At 40.8% G+C, this 20,740-nt stretch overlaps 1 protein-coding gene across 8 annotated transcripts in view; it reads left to right on the forward strand.

The window, feature by feature from the left end:
• Positions 1 to 20,740, forward strand: part of LOC128869676 (ephrin type-B receptor 1-like) — a 79,362-nt gene that overhangs the window by 44,882 nt on the left and 13,740 nt on the right. Inside the window, exon 9 of one of the 8 annotated variants that reach the window (XM_054112279.1) lies at positions 9,618 to 9,652. The exons of the other annotated variants lie outside the window; for them this stretch is intronic. Coding sequence (XP_053968254.1) covers positions 9,618 to 9,637 — 20 coding nt within the window. The 3' untranslated portion in view covers positions 9,638 to 9,652. Of the gene's footprint in view, positions 1 to 9,617; positions 9,653 to 20,740 lie in introns of those variants that run through there. 8 annotated transcript variants of the gene reach the window in all.

Genomic DNA, 20,740 nt, shown 5'->3' on the forward strand with positions numbered 1-20,740 from the left:
AACATTGTGTTTTCTGATGAAAAAAATTTCCCAATTGAACAGTTCATAAACACTCAAAACGTTCAAGTTTACTTGACCGAATGCTCATACGAGAATGCTCATACGTGTGGCCACTCGTAGCAATTTCCCATCGCAAGTAATGGTTTGGGCCGCAGTGACCGCTGATGGACACTCTCCAATCGTTTTTATCGAGCCTGGTGTCAAAGTGAATGCGACTTATTATGTTTTAGAAGCTGCTTTAGAGCCGTGGAAACGCAAACATTTCGGTTGTAGACCATGGACATTCCAACAGGACTCGGCACCGTCTCATAAAGCTCGTGTGAGCCAAGAATGGTTAAAAAATCATGTTCCACACTTCATTTCGTCCACACAATGGCTTTCGAATTCGCCAGACGCAAAGCCGATGGACTATTCCATCTGGTCCAAAATTGTAATCATTTTTATACAACTTTGTCTTTGAAATGAATAAAAACTAATTTCACACAAAAAAGTTATGGTGTTTTGAATAAGTAACACTTCATACCGCTCACCCTGTATATAACAAAAGGAAAGCTGTTTTCGACGGGTACAAGTGTTGCTTAATTTTGTGTTCACTACTGGCAACAGAAAGGGACTACGGTAACGTAGGTGAGTGCTGGCACCATTTCAACCTAGTACTAAAATCAACGTGAGTAATTTACATAGCAAACCCAACTTTGACCACTCAGTAATGCTGCTCACACTCAGTAACGTAAACGTACGCCCGTATCCGCTAACACGATGAAACTAATGAGAGCCCCATGTATGATAAATTCTCACCAACGTTCCGTTCCGTAGTATCGTAGATCGTTGTTTCACCGTGACAGCTGATACGGGCTTACGTTTACGTTGGTGAGTGTGAGCACCATAACACCAGTAATGACGTTAAGACGAACAATATCGTTTTTGTTTTTTTGTTTTTACTTACCTCAACCACAGCGAATGGAGCGGTATACTGGCAGCCCTTATAAATAAACGGTTTTCCAATAACAGGTGTTATTTTGGAATGGATTGCGCTATCGAGATACGATTAAAGATTTTTTATGGCCTGAATTAGATGGTATGGATCTGAACAACGTTTATTTTCAACAAGACGGTCCTACGTGCCACACAAGCAACGAAACCATTGATCTTTTACGGGAAAAGTTTCCGGACCATGTTATCTCTCGATGAGGTGATCACAATTGGCCACCGAGATCTTGTGATTCAAAATCTTGTGATTTTTTTCTTTGGGGTCACGTGAAAGAGACGGTCTACGCCAACAGCCGAGGGCCGATTCAAGACCTCAAAGATGGAATTCGTTAGGCTATCGAGGACATAGGGCAGCCAATTTGCAATTCGGTTATGAAAAATTTCAAGGAACAGGATATTGTCCTGTAAACGTGGTCGTGGTGGTCATTTGCCTGATGTTATTTTCCACTATTGACGGCATACCTTCCTCTTTATAATGAAATAAACATCCGATCATTAATATTAAAAAATAGTATTTTTCGTTGAATATCAAAATAATACCTCTGTTTGGAAAACCCTATAGTATATGCTACTTTCTTTCCGCGATGTTGTGCACGCTTCCTACTGGGTTACTCGGACAATAGTTCGTCATTGTATGTAAACATATTTACGTACTTACGTGTAGGTGTACAAGGCAAACAAATTATAAAATAATAAAAGCTCTCTTTGATTCTTATTCTGTTTGGGAGCGAGCATAGAGATTAAACATATAATAATGCTAACATACATATATGGACGCAATCAAGGAGGAGCAGCCTAAACCTAAACGTGAGGAATTGACTACAAACACAACATTGACTAGTCAATAACAACAATAGTAACATATTGACCACTCAAGAACAACAAAAATGATGTTGAGAGAAACAATAGCAAATTGTGTTACTGCCAGGTTCAGAGAGAGGAGTGAATTTAGTAGGAGATGCGACCGGTAAATTACTATTATTTTTATTTTTTGTTTGCCGCCTTGTGATTTATTTTCCCCCGTTATACATTCTCTCAGCACTGAGAGGTTTAGCGAAGGCTAGGGCGAATTGAAATAGGCAACATTTTAATATAAAAACAATGTAAAGGAAGCAAATGGCAAAGTAATGTTAAATGATATACACTTGCCAGAAAAAATATCAGTACACAAAGAAATGAAAGCAACATATTAAGAAATTCATTGTAAAAACAACTACAACATTTTAAACTTTTATGAGAAATGTTTCAAAAACCTTCACTTCAGGCCGGCGGGCCAATTAGATGTCCTAAATTCAGTAGTTTTCGCGAAGCGTTGTAGGATGAGAAAAAAAACAATTAGCCAAATGAAGTTTAGTTCACATAGAAGATAATTACATAAAAATTAATAATCTTTTTTTTTTTTGTTTTCAGATGAAAATTGCAAGTTGTATCTTGTACAGAAGTTGGATACAGGCGCTCTGGGAATCTATTGATAACTCGGCTTACAATATATTGTTGGAGATTGTACACATTTTTTTTTTTAGTTCAAATATATATTAAACTATCCCCAAAACTTCATTTGGCTAATTGTTTTTTTTCTCATCCTACAACGCTTCGCGAAAACTACTGAATTTAGGACATCTAATTGGCCCGCCGGCCTTCAACGAAGCAGAAAAAGTTTCCCAATAACGGTTTTAATTTAGTTTGCAAGTAATTTATCTCTTGTGTACAAGAAATAGCGATGGCTCCAAAAAACTAAGGAAATTAGTGTTGTGTTAAAGCCACGTTCTGGGCGAACTAGCAAGCTGACCGTACGTGAAAAACGATCCATATTGCAATTAGTGAAAAATAATCCTCGAACTACGGCTTCTCAAATATGTAAAAACACTTCAAATTTCTTTGGCAAGCATGTGCACGACGATACTGTACGTTAAATACTTTAAAAGAATGGGTATTGCACGTAGAAAACCGTATATATCCGAAAGCAACAGAAAAATCGCATGGATTTTGCAAACGAATATGTTAACAAGCCTCCAGAATTTTGGGAACGTGCTCTATTTTCGGATGAAAGCAAATATTACATATTTGGCATTAAAGGAAGAAAACTAGTGTGGCGTAAAAGCGGTACTGCGCTAGAAAAAGAAAATCTTGTTCCAACTGTGAATCATGGTTGGGAGATGTGATGGTCTGAGGATGTATGGCGGCGCAAGAAGTTGGCAAACTTGTTTTTATAAAGTTAACAATGGATCAATTTTCTTATTTAAATAATTTACAGACTAGCGTTCAACAGTTGAATCGTGGTCCCAGGTTTCAGTAGTGGGACCACTTTCCCTGCTTTCCTCTTGTAAGGAATTATGAAAGTGGCCATGGAAATGTTGAATACCCTTGTGAGGAATCCTACTTCCAATGGACCTAGGTTTTTCAGCATCAGCATTTTAAATCCGTCAGGGCCAATGGCCTTGGAAGCTTTTGCTTTGTTGATGATTACTTTAACCTCACCGCTGGCGAAGGTAAGCAGCGCACAGTTGTTTGGTAGTTTGTGCAGCCGTCTAGTGGGAAGACGCTTGGACCTATCGACCGGAGGATGCCGGGGCCGATGAGAGGCAAACATCCAAAGTGATTGCCACGCTGTCAATGTGCTTCGCCGCAATGTGAAGTGGAAACAGAATGCGGAAAATTTTGGCTTATTCAGACGTTTTGGTTCTAACAAGATAATGTTTTATATATTTTTTATTATTATTTTACATTGCGACTAGTTACAAAGAAAAATTGTATTAACTAACGAGCAATTTGTTTAGAATTTAGAAAATAAGGTATATACAACAATTAACGCTTAGGTGTGGTTAGTGTATTAAGTCTTTGGGCTTTATGCGTTTCAGTCTTCTTCTCCAATTAGCTGGATTAACAAGAATAGAGGCCTCCGCATTAACGTGGTTTTTTAATCTTTCATCGTGGAATTTTGCTATCTTTTTTATTGTGTCTGCCACCGAGTCAATATTTAGGTCGCGTTCAAGATCGGCTCTTTGTATAGATTGAATGTTCTTTGGCTGGAGCAGCCCCATAACTGTGCGCCGTAGGACCATAAAGGCTTCAGAATTTGTTTGTATACAATCATTTTATTATTGGTGGATAGTGCTGATTCCTTTCCCATAAGCCAATACATATTTATGTATTTTAATTCCATTTCTTCTTTGAAATTTCTTCTATTATTTGTGAAGCCGGAGGGATCTCATTTATAGCATTGCTATCGCCGTCGTGAATGTATGGGTCGTGCGAATGTATCTGCTCTTTGTTTATTTGTTTTGGCCCACTTATTGCCATGTATCTTGATGGGTGCATTCTGAGATAACGGTTGTTTTAAATTTTTGGTACATTTCCACAGTGAATAATTTGTCTTCCGTTGATTTCTTAATTCTTGCAGGTATTTTGTGAATGAACTGTTTTTGTACGCTTTAATTTCGTCGTTAAGTTTTTTAGTTATTTTATTTAGCTGAGCTTTGTCAAGAGGTAATCTTGTTTGATGCCATCTTCTTCGTATTTTCTGTTTCTTGAATACTATTTCCTTTATTTCTTTGGTATACTTGGGCTGCTCGTCGATATAGCAATGCATCCTGTCTTCTTAAGTGCATCGTAAGGTTCTCTTCCTTTGGTTGTTGTGAGTCGCGATTCCCAGTGAGTATGCTTGGCATTAAAATCGCCACCCATTATAAATCTATTATTGTGGCTGTTTATCAGTTCAATATATTGGGCGCATTTGATTGTATGTCGTGGAGGGCTATATACCACGGGAATTGATATTTCAGTTTGGCGTATATCGTAACAGTTGTTACCTCGAATTCTTCCGTGAATGTTTTTTGGTCTTCGTGATGTTTAAAGTTTCTTTTGATGGTAATTGCACTCCCTCCTCTTGCACGCTTACTAGGGCGGATAGTGTGATAAACATTGTAATTTTTAATTTTTATTGATGACTCCTTTGTGAAGTGTGTCTCTGCAATCAAACATGCATCCACTTTTTGAGATATTTGATTGCAGATATTTTTCGACGTTTTGCAGTCTTTTTTCGAGTACCAAATTGAATTCATGTTGTTTTGTTAGTTTCTCTAAGATCAGTTTCAAAATGTTATCTTCCTCAATTTTGTTAGCCTTCAATGTTTCTTCAAATGTAAGCACCTTTGGTGCCGCATCTGATGATAGCAGAGTTTGCTGTTCATTTTCTGTTTCACGTAGCCCATCTTTATTATCGGCTTCAGCAACTTTTTTGTTTGGGTGTAAAGTTCCGGTAATACCTTTATGTTTGTACTACTTGAATACCATCTAAGAGAAGAAGTAATCTTCAAAAAACCCCTCCATAAGCTGCAATTTGCTTACCAAAAAGGGAAATCCACAGTCACAGCACTGCACACACCCGTTGTCAATATGGAAAAGGCTCTAAATCAAAAAGAAATAGCCCTCTGTTCCTTTATGGACATAGAGGGAGCCTTCGACAACGCAAATTACAAATCCATGGAAACAGCACTCGAGAAAAGAGGTGCAAACCCTATATTAACACATTGGATAAGCCAAATGCTTAATCAGAGGATTATTAAAGCCTCGTTAGGCCAAGCTGAACTTAATGTAACAACAGAAAAGGGATGTCCGCAGGGAGGAGTTCTTTCTCCACTGCTATGGTCCCTACTAGTTGATGACTTGGTGCAGCACCTAAACAATAAGGGATTTATAACCAGTGGTTATGCAGATGACATATCTGTTATAATAAAACATTGGAATGGTGTAATAAGGAGGGACTGTCGATCAACTCTAACAAAACCACAATTATCCCCTTCACAAGAAAAAGAAAGTTGGAGTTTCCCATATTACAATTAAATGAAACAGTGATAGAACTAAAGGAAGAGGTAAAGTATCAAGGTTTAACCTTAGATAAAAGCTCACTTGGGAATCACATATAAATAATATACCAAAAAAAGCCACGAAATTCTTGTGGACAACCAAACAATTACTAGGGTGATCCTGGGGCCTCAGCCCTGGTATGGCCCTCTGGATATACACTCAAATGGTTAGACCAATCATACTGTATGGGGCACTAGTATGGTGGAGCAAATCTATCCAACAAACAGCGATAACCAAACTGGGAAAAGTACAAAGGCTTGCTTGCCTATGCATCACAGGGGCTATGAGAACTACCCCAACAGCTGGCATGGAAGCACTCCTTAATCTCCCACCACTTCATATAGCAATCCAAGAGGAAGCAGCTACGCAAGCACTCATGCTACACATGAAAGAAAATTTCAAATTAGGCAACCTCACCGGTCACCTAAGTATCCTAAATAAAATCAAAAACACCATAAGTATGGCTCAAGTTTCAGACCACATTGACCCAACCCTCTGTTTCACAAAAGGATACACAGTTACCTTTCCTGAGAGGATCGAGTGGAAAACAAACCCAAAATGGATGAATGATGATTCACAAAAATGGTACACTGATGGATCAAATACACCTTATGGTGTAGGAGCAGGAGTAGTGGGCCCCAGAATCCACAAATCATTCACTGTCACCAGGGACACCACCATCTTCCAAGCGGAATTATACGCAATAATGGAAGCAGCAAACATCATGCAACGTAGAAACCACAAGAGAGTAAAGATTAGAATACTCTCGGACAGCCAATCAGTTCTAAAAGCTTTACATAGCTATACCTACAAAACAAAAACTCTCTTAGAATGCCACAAGGCACTCAATAACCTGGCATCCAAAAACAATGTCTCATTAATTTGGGTACCAGGACATAAGGGATATGACGGCAACTAAAAGGCAGACTTTCAAGCCAAAAAAGGGGCAGATGTAAATTTCATCGAACCTAGTCCCATGTTTGGACTTAACAAAAACAGCCTAAAACAAAAAGTAAAATACTGGGCCAAAAATCTATTAAATCAGCATTGGAACAACGTAGAGGGTCTTAAACACTCCAAAAAGTTCCTAAGTTTCAACGCTAAAAGAGCTAACATGGCCCTCACGTTAAACAAAAAGAGCATTCGCACTCTCACAGGCGCTCTCACGGGTCACTTCACCTGCAGATTTTGCTGCGAAGATAAGGAGTCTATAGAACATCGCATCATCGAATGTCCGGGGTTGACGCATAGAAGGAAAAGGTTTTTAAACAAGTTCATGCTTACAGATGAAGACCTTCAATCACTCCCTCAGAAGGAGCTGGTACAATTCATAAGCATACTTAACAGTCAATAGACAGCATAGGGTGCACAATAGATCAATATGGTCGCAGTGCTAAAGGGCCATACCTTAACCCTTTACTACCATTAACCATTAACCATTATGTTTGTTAGTTTGCTTGTCGCGTATCTTTTGTAGCTCTTTTGCTGCACTGCAACCTCTGTAACTAGCCGGATGGGCTGCTCCACAATTGCAAAATTTCGGTTGAAGTTCCTCCGGTTTTGTGCAGAGAGAAGCTTGGTGCTTGCCTGCGCACTTAACACATCTTGGTTGCTTTCCGCAGTAGTTATGGGTATGTCCGAAGGATTGACAGGACTTACATTCAGGTATAAACGTTGGTTGTCTAACTGGTTCAATATTGACTACTGAATGCAGTATGGTTTTTATATTATATATTTTATTTATGTCTTCCAAAGTTTCAAATGTAAGAAGGAACATATCAACCGGTTGCTTAGTTTTCCATTTTAATTTGTTTATCGCGTTGGTTATTTTTAATCCCTGTTTATTCAAGTCGAAAATTATATCCTTGGGGTCACATGAGTGGTGTAAATTTTTGGCTATGACCTTAATTGGTCTTGATTGCTTATCTTCATAAGTGTACCATGAAATATTTTTGTTTTTCAGTGCTTTCGTAATTTTTCTATAATCATTTGGGTCCTGGGTAGCTACTTTCGCTATGTTCAAAAGCTGTTGATAATTACACTCTACCGAGACCATTATAGGTGGAGGTCGATGGGTCTTTTTTTTTACTTCCTTGGTTTCTTGAGGATTTTGAATAATTTGTGAAGAAATCAATAGTTCGGGGGAAGAATCGGCTTTCCTCTTTTTGCTGGATCTCTTTTTGAGTATCCATTCTGTTTCACGGGTTAGCTCTTCTTCATAGGTTTCATATATTTTATCATTTGCATTTTCCATTTGAAGTACATTTTTTCCAACATTGGATTTTAATTGGCAATTTTCTGATTTAAGGTGTACTACTTCTTTTTTTAAGATCAGCGCATAGCTTTTCCAAATTTTTTAATTTCTCTGATAATTGATTTACTATTGTTTCATATTGGTTATTTTTAGTTGCAATTGGCTTTGCTTGATTTCCGCCACCTCCCGGTGGAGGTGCACGATCGTCTCCCATAATAACGCAGAGTTTAGTTTATGCGATTTTCTTAGAAGCAAAATAAGTTTAATTTAAGTATGGTGTTTGTTGTGATCGTAAATCGCGAGATATCTTTAAAAACATCCGTATCAAATTTTTTAGTATCAGTTAAGCAATAAATACATATATACCTTCTGCTCAAATATGAACGAGACGGTATCAATAAAACGGTCCGCGGATGACATATGGCAAAAATACATTTTTTTGTTTTTTGGTAGGACTGTTATAAGCTTACATGGCAAATTTCAGCGTGATATGTCACATAGTTGGTTTTCTGTGCTACTGTAAACAAGTCAAGCTCGAGTGTGTTCTTCGAATTCTCTTTTATGACTTCAATTGTCTCAAAATGTTTTCCACGGAGCGGCAACTTGAGCTTGGGAAACAGGAAAAAGTCACATGGAGCCATATCAGGCGAATATGGCGCTTGCGGAACGATATTAACATTATTTTTGTTCAAATAATCGCGAACAAGACGTGATGTGTGAGCTGGTGCATTATCGTGATGCAAGAATCATGACTTGTTGTCCCACAATTCCTTCCTTATAAGACGAATGTTCTCGCGCAAACGCTTTAAAACGTCTAAATAATATTCAGCGTTAACCGATTTTGCGATTTGTGCGATTTTCAAACACAATTTCCTTTACTTTTCCGATGTTTTCGTCGTTTACTTGTGTTGCTGGACGACGTTCATGAGGCAAGTTTTCAACCGATGTACGGCCCTCTTTGAACGATTTGTACCACTGGAAAACACGTGCACGCGATAGAGCAGAGTCCCCATAGGTTCTCTGCAACATTTTTAAGGCGTCTGAAGCCGAAATTTTGTTGGAATAACAAAATTTCAAACAAATTCTTTGTTCAACTTGAATTTCCATCGTTAAATTCGAAGAACACACTCGAGCTTGACTTGTTTACAGTAGCACAGAAAACAAACTATGTGACATATCACGCTGAAATTTGCCATGTAAGCTTATAACAGTCCTACTAAAAAACAAAAAATTTATTTTTGCCATATGTCATCCGCGGACCGTTTTATTGATAACGTCTCGTTCATATTTGAGCAGAAGGTATAAATTTAGAGAATGATTTTAGGGGTTTTTCAACATAAACTCAACACTTATTGATGTAGTATGATAATTGCAAATACGCTTACTGTTATGAAGTACTGTAATATAAATATATTGTACCAGACAATTTATATCAATTGCTCTTTACCAAGCATTTTTGCATACTTTTAGGAGCTATTTAATACAACTGCTATTTATTATGTTTTAGAACCACAAGGAGCTTTTTAGTACTAAAATATAAATTTCAACAAATACAGCAACACCTGCTCGGGTCAAAGTCCAATTTTCGTTGACAGCTGAGTAGGAGTCCCACGTAGCAAGACTTGTATTTCAGCACTTTTGGTTGTATTTCACTGGCCAACTTACTGCACTTCAGTACAAGATAATGACCCAAAACACACAGCCGAGATCGTTAAGTTTTGGCTCTAGTACAACGCTTCGAAACAATTCGAAACACCCCATAGTCGCCGGATCCCAATCCCATTGAGCATCTGAGGGATGTGTTAGAGAAAAGAATTCGACAGCATGTAATAGCAAGTAAATTGGATTGGCGAAGGGTTATACGGGCAGAATAGGCGAAGATGAGCACGCAGAGAAATTAGTAAACTCAATGCCAGATAGATTGAGTGAAGTCCTAAAACATCGTGGCTATCCAGGAAAATGTTAATTCTCGATTGTGTATATTAGTTATAATATATTTATATTTTCCATATGTTTTTAAACTGAACGCAGACTGTTTATAAAACAAATCGATAAATTACCAGTTCGTAGGGCCACCACGTGTTCTATTACAGCTTGCATCCGTCGTTACCAAATTATGGGATCCCCACAACATAACGACCACCAACGTGTTTTGCGGTTTTTACGACAGTTTTGTTTTAAAGCTGAGACTTCGGCCTTATTTAAACCATTTGCTTTCCGTATGATGCTCAAAGATTTATTTTTATTTCATCCGTAAATAATATATTTTTCTATGCAGGGGGTTTATATAGATGAGCACAAGCTCCAGACGCTTAGTTTGATTCACTAACGAAATAAAGGGCTTATTTCGGGCGATTCGACCACGAAAGTTATTTTTTCGGAGCATGCGATGGGATGGCAGTGTTTTGTGATAGTTCTTCATGCCTCCGAAGCCAATTTGCGAATATTCATCTTATGATTCATCTGTCGGACAATATTGCGTTCAAAACATTTTCCGGCCTCTTTCTGGGATGTTTCTAACGAGCCTTCTAAAGATGATATTTGGTCTTCCAATATAGATATATATATATATCTATCTATACTATAAAGGTGAATGTCTGTACGTTGTCCGCGCATCACTACGAAACGACAACACCAAATGACGTAAAAATTTTTATACATTCATATTTTCACCCAATGAAGGTTATAGGCATGTTTTTATGATGGAACTCCCTTCCCACAGCCCCCAAGCCTCGCCACCACTCTCATTCGTCACTAATAATCGAATATTTGCTTAAATTGAATCTAAAAAATCTAAGTTTTTCCTATTTCCCACTATTTATAGCACACTCTCGACTTCATATCTCAATCTTCAATCTCTCAAAACTACTCCTACGCGAGCGGGGCCGCGGGTTATATATATATATGGGGCATTCTTCGCCAACCGGACACCCCCATCTGCCCAGAACAGTTTTTATAAAAAAAATTTTTCCCTATGCCGAAATAAAAGCTTATGTCATGTACTTTAATTTGTCATGTGGCACTTTTTAAATATTCAAGATGGACGACGAATATTGACATGATGCTCGGGGGTTTCTGGGTTCGCTGCTGAATATAAATATTGAAGGAAATTGCTGAAATTGGAATTTTTTTTTCATAATACAGGATTTTTTTCACAGTAAAACTTTTTTTTCTTCTGGAGAATTGGAAAATCTTTTAATAACACTGAGCAACAAAAAAAAACTTTCGGAAAATATCTTGGAAACCAACACTTGTTTTAAGACAAGTAAGACATGCTGATTACAAATATAGAAACCGTTTGTCTCTATCACCCACCGTTGTTGAGATATTTGGCATTGACAATTTATATATGTTTAATATTGTATCAAAGCAAACAACTCGCAGGCAAGTCACAGTAGAGCATATATCGCTGAATAGAGTACTACTTAACATAAATACACATAGTTTAAGATATAATACACTTGTAAAATACATAGGTATAACGTAAAGTTCCTTAAATTGAAAGTTAGTTTGGTTTGAATTTCTTGGCTGTAGACTTGCGTTTGTGCTGACAATTTGGCATGTTGCGCTGAAGCATCCAGCAATAGTCGGCTAACATTGCTGCACTCCATCGACTTTGATAGCGTGACTCCATCACCGAGTTGTCCTGATGGAAACGTTCACCATGTTCATCACTAACAGAACCTAGGTTTTCTGGAAAGAAGTCGAGATGTGAGTCGAGGAGATGAATCTTGAGGGACATGTTAATATCTTAAAAACCTGACGTGATAGAGAAAAACGGTTTTCAGATTTGTAATCAGCATGAAAAACTGCTTTAGAAAATGTAATCATCAAACAAGATATTTTTGGGTTGTTATTCAGTGTAATCACTTCCTTTTTGTTTGAGATTTGGAAGGAATGGCTTTTTAGTATTTCTGGTACTGGTGCTGCAGACTCGAATCTTTTGTTAAGCTTCCAACATATTTGTCAATATTCGTCGTCCATCTTGAATATTTAAAAAGTGCCACATGACAAATTAAAGTACATGACATAAGCTTTTATTTCGGCATAGGGAAAAATTTTTTTTATAAAAACTGTTCTGGGCAGATGGGGGTGTCCGGTTGGCGAAGAATGCCCCATATATATATATATTAATATAATATAATTGCCGCGTATACCCGTCTTGATGTTGTTCCACAAATGGAGGGACCTACAGTTTCAAGCCGACTCCGAACGGAACATATTTCTTTTTATGAGGAGCTTTTTCAAGGCAAAAATTCATTCGGAGGTTTTGCCGTTGGATGCCGAGGGGCGACCGCTATTAGAAACAAATTTTTCTTTATTTGGTGTTTCACCGAGATTCGAACCGACGTTCTCTCCGAACTCCGAATAGTAGTCACGCACCAACCCATTCAGCTACGGCGGCCGCCGTCTCCCAATAGTGTCGCCAATTTTCGGGTAGATAAATATTGTTCAGAAATGCGAACTTAAGCTATATGGATAACTGTATTATAATCAGTGCCTGCTTCGTTAAAGAAAATTTTTTATTTGTAAATTGAGGTTTGAATTTTGTATGTGTACACTTCGTGTAATTTTGCGCCTAAAGTATACTCCTTAATTGTGGTAAAGAGTTGTCCTAGTTTTAACAGTTTTCAGTAAAAAGAAACGTGCGGTTAGCTTGAGTTGTAAGGCCGTAAGAAGTTTTTGTTTTATTTTCTTGACATTTATTAGCTTTGTTTTTACTTCATTTAACATGGTAGCATTGGGATATATATAGTATTACATATAAAATATTATATTTCTTCAACTTTTTAGAATTTTTTTAAATTACTTTTCAGCAAAAATACTATTTTAATTCACTTTTAAGAAAATAATTATTAATTTAACCCAATTTAATTGAGAAGGAATTGTTGCTAGAAGTATTCAATGGCGTGGTAAAGCCATCAGCTAACATGTTTTAAGGAGTAACGTAGTCTGGTGTAATTTGTCCACTTCTGGTGTTTTCGGCTAAAAGTTTCGTTTTTATAACTAGATGTTTAGTACTTGCGGAAAATCGGCTCTTCGTAGCTATTTGGATGACGTTTTTACTATCGCAGAAAATAGCAATACCTAGATTCTGATATATACGGTATCAATTTCAGTTCGCACACGGATTGAGCTACACGCTTCTTGAGCTACACGGATTATTGTGCTGCACATACAGCTGCCATAAATCCCGTTTCAGACCACGATGATGCAACATTCTTTTGAGAAAAACTTAAAATACTATCGATAGGGTGTTAAAGCGCCTAAATCATTAGTCAAGAAATTGTACAAAAAAGTCACCCTTCCCCACACAATGTTAAAGCTCATCGCATATCAATTAATTTATCTACAGCGGCTAAAACTTTGACTCCTAATATAATCATTATTTCGTCGGTACCACGTACTCAATAGATCATGATAAAATCATTATGAAACAAAATCAAATCGCTAAGCTAACTTTGTCGGACGGAAATTCGCTGTTAAAGTTAAAGCACACTTAGGAGGCCCTCTTCGACATGAAATATCAAACTATAGATTCATTTTAAATTTCTTATGTTTTAAATAAATGAATAAAGAAATTGGGAAGTCAAAAACACCAATATTGTACCGTCCCGCAATAATAACAAAAAAACCTGAGTGGCAATAAGACATGTACAAATAACACAATAGCAACACAACTTGCTTTATTTAATTTCAATACTTAATCTCTATTATTTGCATTTACACGTTTTTATGCTTAACTTACGACTGATTACTTTGTGCACGTGCACCACTGCTTATATACATGAGCTGAGCTTAATAGCTATCGCAATTTCTAGATGTGGCATCTTCTGTCTTGTCATTTAGTGTCAAAGCGAATTAAGCGAATTATCAAGCTCAGATTTTTTTATGCCAGCCGGCCGTGATTTGTTCTTACACTTCTTCTTCTTGTTACTTGGCGCGATAATCGCTTACGCGATTTTGGCCGAGCTTAACAAAGCGCGCGCGCCAGTCGTTTCTTTCTCGTGCTAACCAGCGCCAGTTGGACACACCAAGTGAAGCCAAGTCCTTCTCCACTTGATCTTTCCAACGGAGAGGAGGCCTTCCTCTTCCTCTACTACCACCAACTGGTACTGCTTCGAATACTTTCACAGCCGGATCGTTTGTATCAATTCGGACGGTATGACCCAGGCAACGTTGCCGCTCGATCTTTTTTCGCTGCGCTATGTCAATGTCGCCGTAAAGCTCATACAGCTTATTGTTCCATGCCCAAGTAGAACTTGCTGGCAAGATAGATTTTCCGTTGGATTTCTAGTTTGACATTGTTATCGGTGTTAATAAAAATAAATAATTGGCGCTTACACTTCTGTTAGGTGTTTGGCCGAGCTCCTCCTCCTATTTGTGGTGTGCGTCTTGATGTTGTTCCACAAATTGAGGGACCTACAGTTTCAAGCCGACTCCGAACGGCTGATATTTTTTGAGGAGCTTTTTCATGGCAGAAATACACTCGGAGGTTTGCCATTGCCTGCCGAGGGGCGACCGCTATTAGAAAATTAGAATTAGACGGCCGCCGTAGCCGAATGGGTTGGTGCGTGATTACCATTCGGAATTCACAGAGAGGTCGTTGGTGAAAGCAAAATTAATAAAAACAATTAATAAAAAAACATATCGGTGTTAATGCGGGTTCCTAAATAAACGAAGTCTTTTACAACCTCGAAATCATAACTGTTAACAGTGCTGTGGGTGCTGATACGCGAGTGCGCCGACTGTTTGTTTGATGACAGGATGTACTTCTTTTCACGAGAAAAAAATTACTGGCGCGCTTTGTGAAACTCGGCCAAAATCGCGTAAACCGTTGTCGCGCCAATTAAGAAAAGGAGAACGATCCCATATGGCTCGCATTGCGCCCGATCGCAGCATGGTTTTCGGGCTCGCCGGAATCCGATCTTTTCTTCGGCGGCGGTACGTAGAGAACGAGAAATGTTGCACCATTGCTCGTGCGTGCCGGATTGTTAGGTAGTACTCTCTGAGAGCAGGAGTGAGAGTCGAGTGCCGAATCTTCTGGCTGTCTGTTATGATCGCACTGATTATTGTTAAGTTGCCCGCAATTAGACACCGAGTTTTTCAGTCCAAATGGAACTAAATCTCTGCAGGTAAACTACTTCGACTTTTCCCTGTCTAGTTTTGAATTGCTGTGTACGGTACATCACGACATTCAATCTTCAACCTTTTAATCACGTAATATGGACCTTCCCAGGATGATTGCAGTTTTTTGGTCTTCTCCGTTCTTTGCGGATTATAAAGAAGAACCAAATTTCCATTGCTAAATCCTCCAGTTCACAGCGCGCTCAAATAGATTTTTAAATTTCTTACTCATTAGATTAGATATTCCTGACTAGAATACAAGCCTTAGGCTTACCATCAGTTTAGATACAAAAAATATTATAGGATCTATCCTTTAGTGCCATGATTTTACGCTGCCATATCAAGGGCTCTAGAATCAGGCAGATGTTTTTCTCACTATGGATGACAAGTAGGTTGTGGGTGGTTAGCTCAGAGGTTATCTATCTTCAAGACTGGCTCATTTGTTTGGATTCTACGTCTGTCCCAGACAACAGCGTAACGTCGAGAAGCTTCTTCGTGTCGTCCCCCATTTCCTCCTAGTTCTCGCCCGGGGCCACAGAGGCGCGGAAGACCTTTATTTTGGCCAACCTGAGTCCGAAACGGAGTTTAGACAGCTGCTTTTCGACTGGCCCCAGGGACACGTTTTAATCAGCAAGAGAATGACAGAGCTGTGCTGCTGAGCTTCCCCTACCTAGATGACGGACCAGTCTCGATCGGAAACTCAGTGTTTTGCAATTTAAGGCACTATACAGTTTTCAAACTGTCCAGCTTAATTTTCACTCTTTTCACACTCGAGTCAAAGAGAGGTACTGGTCCTTTGTTGTCTATGAAGTGCCTAACGACCATGCCTGATAGTTATTATTAGTCTCTATAGGCCGCCCTCGCAGCAGCAGCTGCCGCATTGATCGAAGGGCTCTCAACACCCTAGGTTAAGGAGTTTTTGCTCTTCTTAGCTTTGCACCCACTGACTCCTGTGAACAGTTGCGCTTATCCGAGCTCTGTGCCGAACATTTAGGCTGCAGCTTTGGAAATCTTTTCAGAGGCCACCTTATCAGAGATCGACGTGGAAGCTGGCTAAAGCTGGCTTGGTTTGAGAAGAGGAGTATTGTGACGTGCACCGCTCGACGATCGGGTCGTGGCTGGAGGCCAGCCGATCGTCCTCAGAGAATGTGCCCAGCACACTCTCGGTTTCTTGTCTATTTTTTTATTTCACTCATCGCCTTTTAGTTCCACGAGTAGGCACGGAAGAGGATGGTCTGCCACAGCAGAACCGGCATACCATGGTTGGTAATGCGCTCAATACAACACACCTTGCCTGGCTATCGAAAAGCCTTTTATATATATGTATATACATATACCCTTTTTGGGTATTTGGCCGAGCTTCTTCCCCCATTTGTGGCGTGCGTCTTGATGTTGTTCCATAAATGGAGGGATCTACAGTTTCAAGCCTACTCCGAGCGGCAGATACGTTTTATGAGAAGCGTTTTCATGGCAGAAATACACTCGGAGGTTTGCCATTGCCAGCCGAGGGGCGACCACTAATAGTAAAAACTTTTTCTTAACTTTGGCCTGTTGGGAATTGCTAATTTAAGCACTGCCAGCCATGCAGCTCCCGTCACTGGTTCCTCAACACCTAAGCTTAAAGTGCTGTCAAGGTTATCCCGTCTTGACTCGGTCAACAGAGCCTCGTTAGCAAAAAAAGGAGAGGAGTGGTTCTGTTATTCGTATCACTTTCCTCTAAACACCCATTTTTAGATGTAATAGTGTAAACTTCTTACTGTTGTTCTTACTGCTCCTACTGTTCTCCGCGTTTATTCGATCCAGGTTGGAATATGCTTCATTTATTTGAAAATCTTATGTCCAATTTGCTATCAATAGAATGGGTACTAAAGATATCTCTTTAATTTAAGTTTTTCTGTTTCGTTTCTCTCTTATAGCTGTCGCTTGCTACTAATTGGTTAAGGTCGCTTGTTGTTGTTGTAGAAGAATACTTATCTCTGTCAGTGTTATGTAGACCACCGGTCGTCTTCGTCTAACGGTTTAATTGTACCAAGGTTACGCGCGACTCTCTGGGTAGCTGGAGCTCTGCGTCTGCTATGGGTGGTTGTTGGACTCCGTTAACGGCATTCTGGGGTCGGGAAGCTAAGAAGGTGGTAAGTGCCTCCCGATGAATGTCGTTCGGTGTAATTGAAGAGGTTCCTCCTGACGTGCCTAGCAGACGGCTCGGACTCAAGCAGGTGTCTGCATGGGTGGGACCTGCGGTAGCACCCAAAACCTGTTTGCTAAGCATTTTATTATGCTCCTTGACGTGAAGCATTATTGCTTCAATGTGTAGGGGTTGTAGGGGGGACATCAGGGTGTATCCGGTGGCTGTTCTGATCGCAGTTTTTTGGCATGTTCCAAGCTTAGTTCACTGCGAATAACCAGGCGGCCAGACATGCGCAGTGTAGTTTAGAACCGGCCGGCCAATTGCCTTAAATGTCGATAGCAACATTTCTTTGTCTTTGCCCCAAGTGCTGCCGGCAAGCGATTTGAGGATCTTGGTGCGATTCTGGACTTTAGTGGCAATACTGGTTGTACGCTCTGAGAAGGAGAGCTAACCGTCGAAGTTACTCCAAAAATTTTGGGGTTATTAACAGGCGGAATTGGTGTGTCATCGACTTTTACCTTAAGTTGCAGTTTGACCTCCTTAGTACAGGTGGTAAAGGGGGTCGCCGTCAACTTAGTAGGGGAAAGTTGTAGGTTTCTCGCAGAGGTAGTCGTTTACTGTGGCGCACGGGCCATCGATGTCATTGCCGGAGCGGCAAAGGGGTCCTCTGTAAATTTCGCGAAACTGGTCCAATTAGTTTTGTTGAAGTGAATATATTACCCGTTATTCGCGGAAACGAAGTCGGCAGGTCTCTTAATCGAGACGATAATAGGCGAGTGGTCTGATGCAAGCGATAACATATGTAGGTCGCCAGGTTATGCTATTTATCAGATCAACGCTAGCAGTTGTTATGTCAGTTCAGCTGCTGCAATTGCCCACTACCCTGGTGGGGGCGTCGTCGTTTACAGTGTTGAATGTCGAATCGTCTATCTGCTCTACCTATTGTTGTCCCCTACGCTCGTTTGGTAGGCTTGAATGCCAGAGATCGTGATGCGCATTGGAGCCACTTACTACCAATCGGTTTTCACGCCTGATGAGCGCACCTACATATGTTATGGGTGATATCCTGTGGGGCGGCAGGTGACAAGGGGTATATATGTAGTCACGTCGTGCAGACGTGTAATATGAAGTACCGCGAATCCTACACATATATATTAAATATTTCGAGCTCGGCATCGCCTGACCGGACAGCTATCCCTTGACATTCTAAGGTGCTGTCCCTTCTGTCGATGCCTTCATCGATAAGACGATACTTGTGGGGTGGACTATAAACGCTAGGCCGTTGTCTCGTGCGCGATCTTTCCTGTTCACGTTATAGCCATCCCTGGTAATCACGGAGGAACTACCACGTAGTTTTATCTCTTGGACCGCAACTATTTTGATTCCATGTCGGCTCATGAAGGCGATTTTCTATCCATCTTGCTCATGAGTCCGTTGCAGTTCAGTTGTAAGAGTTTAGAAGTCCTCGGGAGTGTGGTCGTAACTCGGGGGGTGAGGGACGCGTGCAGTTGTCTGCGTTGGTCCTGCTGTGCGTTCCGCAAAAGTTGCTGTAGTCTGACGTTGACGGACGGCCGCGCCGCAGAGGGCAGTTGCGGGTGCAGCGCTCTGCAGCAGGGGGAAACGAGATCGCGTATCCTCTTACGGGTGGTGCGCTGGCCAGAGCACTTCCGAAAGTTGCACCAGCCATTGCAAGAATTGCACTGGACTGTTGTCAGGTTCCGAGGGACCCTGGTCTGACACACGGAGCAGACGGTGCGGGGGACCAAGAGCTGCTGGTTTGTCGCCGCACTGGGATAGGAGCCGGAAGGTTGTGGGTCCGTGGGGGAGTTGTGTTGCGCCTGAGGGCTCCTTACCGTTGAGGTATTGTTGGTGGCGGCAGTTTGAAGTGCCGGCACTCAAGACGGTAGCGTCGTTGAGGCAGGGGCCGCCTGATGGCGGGAGCAACACGTGGCCACATACCTTGTGGACCCCTCCCTATATGGCTTAAGGCCTGAACAGGTCTTAAGATGGCACCACCCGTTGAACTTATTACACCCAAGCGAGGGGGAGTTCGGGTGGAGCTGGTTGTGACAGATGCAGCAGTAGAATACTTCTGGTCCATGGTTGGGTTCGATACGAGCCCTAAGCAGAAGTATTTGGAGGGAACTTGCTGCGTAGGATAGCTCCTGTGGCGAGGTACTGTACACTAAACAGGGCTAGTATACTGGACCGGCAGCCAGTAGTCGGGAAGGGCCGGAGTCATTCTGCTAACGTAGAACCGGCTGGCATGGGAATGAAGTACAGAGGGATTATATCGCTTTCTTTTGTTTTTGATTTAATTCAAGGTGATATTGTTTTTGCCGTCGCTTTACGACGACATAGACATAGCGCAGTGAATAAAGATCCAGCGGCGACGTTGGCTGGGTCATGTCGTCCGAATGGATACAAACGCTCCGGCTCTGAAAGTATTCGATGCGGTACCAGCTGGTGGTAGTAGAGGAAGTGGAAGGCCTCCTCTGCTTTGGAAAGATCAGGTGGAGAAGGACATGGCTTCACTTGGTGTGTCCAATTGGCGCCGGTTAGCACGAGAAAGAAACGACTGGCGCGGTTTGTTAAACTCGGCCAAAATAGCGTAAGCGGTTATCGCACCAATTAAGAAGAAGATATTGTTTTTGCAGGGCGACAACTTTACGAAGCTCTTTATGTCAAGTTATTCATCTCGATTATTTGTTATTTATTAGTAAATGGTTTATATTAGCAGTAAGTCAATACTGCTTTGTAAGAACAAAGACGGCGATCTGGTGACTGACGTACAGACCAATCTTAAATTATGGAGGGAACACTTCTCGAACCTGTTAAACTGCGACAGCTGCGCATGTCACAGAGAATGTGAAGATCCCGATACCCCAATCGTTGATGACGGAATTGTCGTTCCATTACCCGACCATGACGAGGTGAGAATAGCAATATCACGGCTAAAGAACAACAAAGCCGCGGGCGCCGACGGACTGCCGGCTGAGCTATTCAAACATGGCGGCGAGGAGCTGGTAAGGTGCATGCATCAGCTCCTATGCAAAATATGGTCGGATGAAAGCATGCCCGCCGATTGGAATTTAAGTGTGCTTTGCCCAATCCATAAGAAGGGCGATCCTGCAATTTGTGCCAATTACCGCGGGATTAGTCTTCTAAATATCGCCTATAAGGTTCTAGCGAGCGTATTGTGTGAAAGGCTGAAGCCCATCGTCAACCAACTGATTGGACCTTATCAGTGTGGCTTCAGACCTGGAAAGTCTACCATCGACCAAATATTCACAATACGCCAAATCTTGGAAAAGACCCATGAAAGGAGAATCGACACACACCATCTTTTCGTCGACTTCAAAGCTGCATTCGAC

Source organism: Anastrepha ludens, chromosome X, assembly GCF_028408465.1.
Source record: "Anastrepha ludens isolate Willacy chromosome X, idAnaLude1.1, whole genome shotgun sequence".
Taxonomy (NCBI): domain Eukaryota; kingdom Metazoa; phylum Arthropoda; class Insecta; order Diptera; family Tephritidae; genus Anastrepha; species Anastrepha ludens.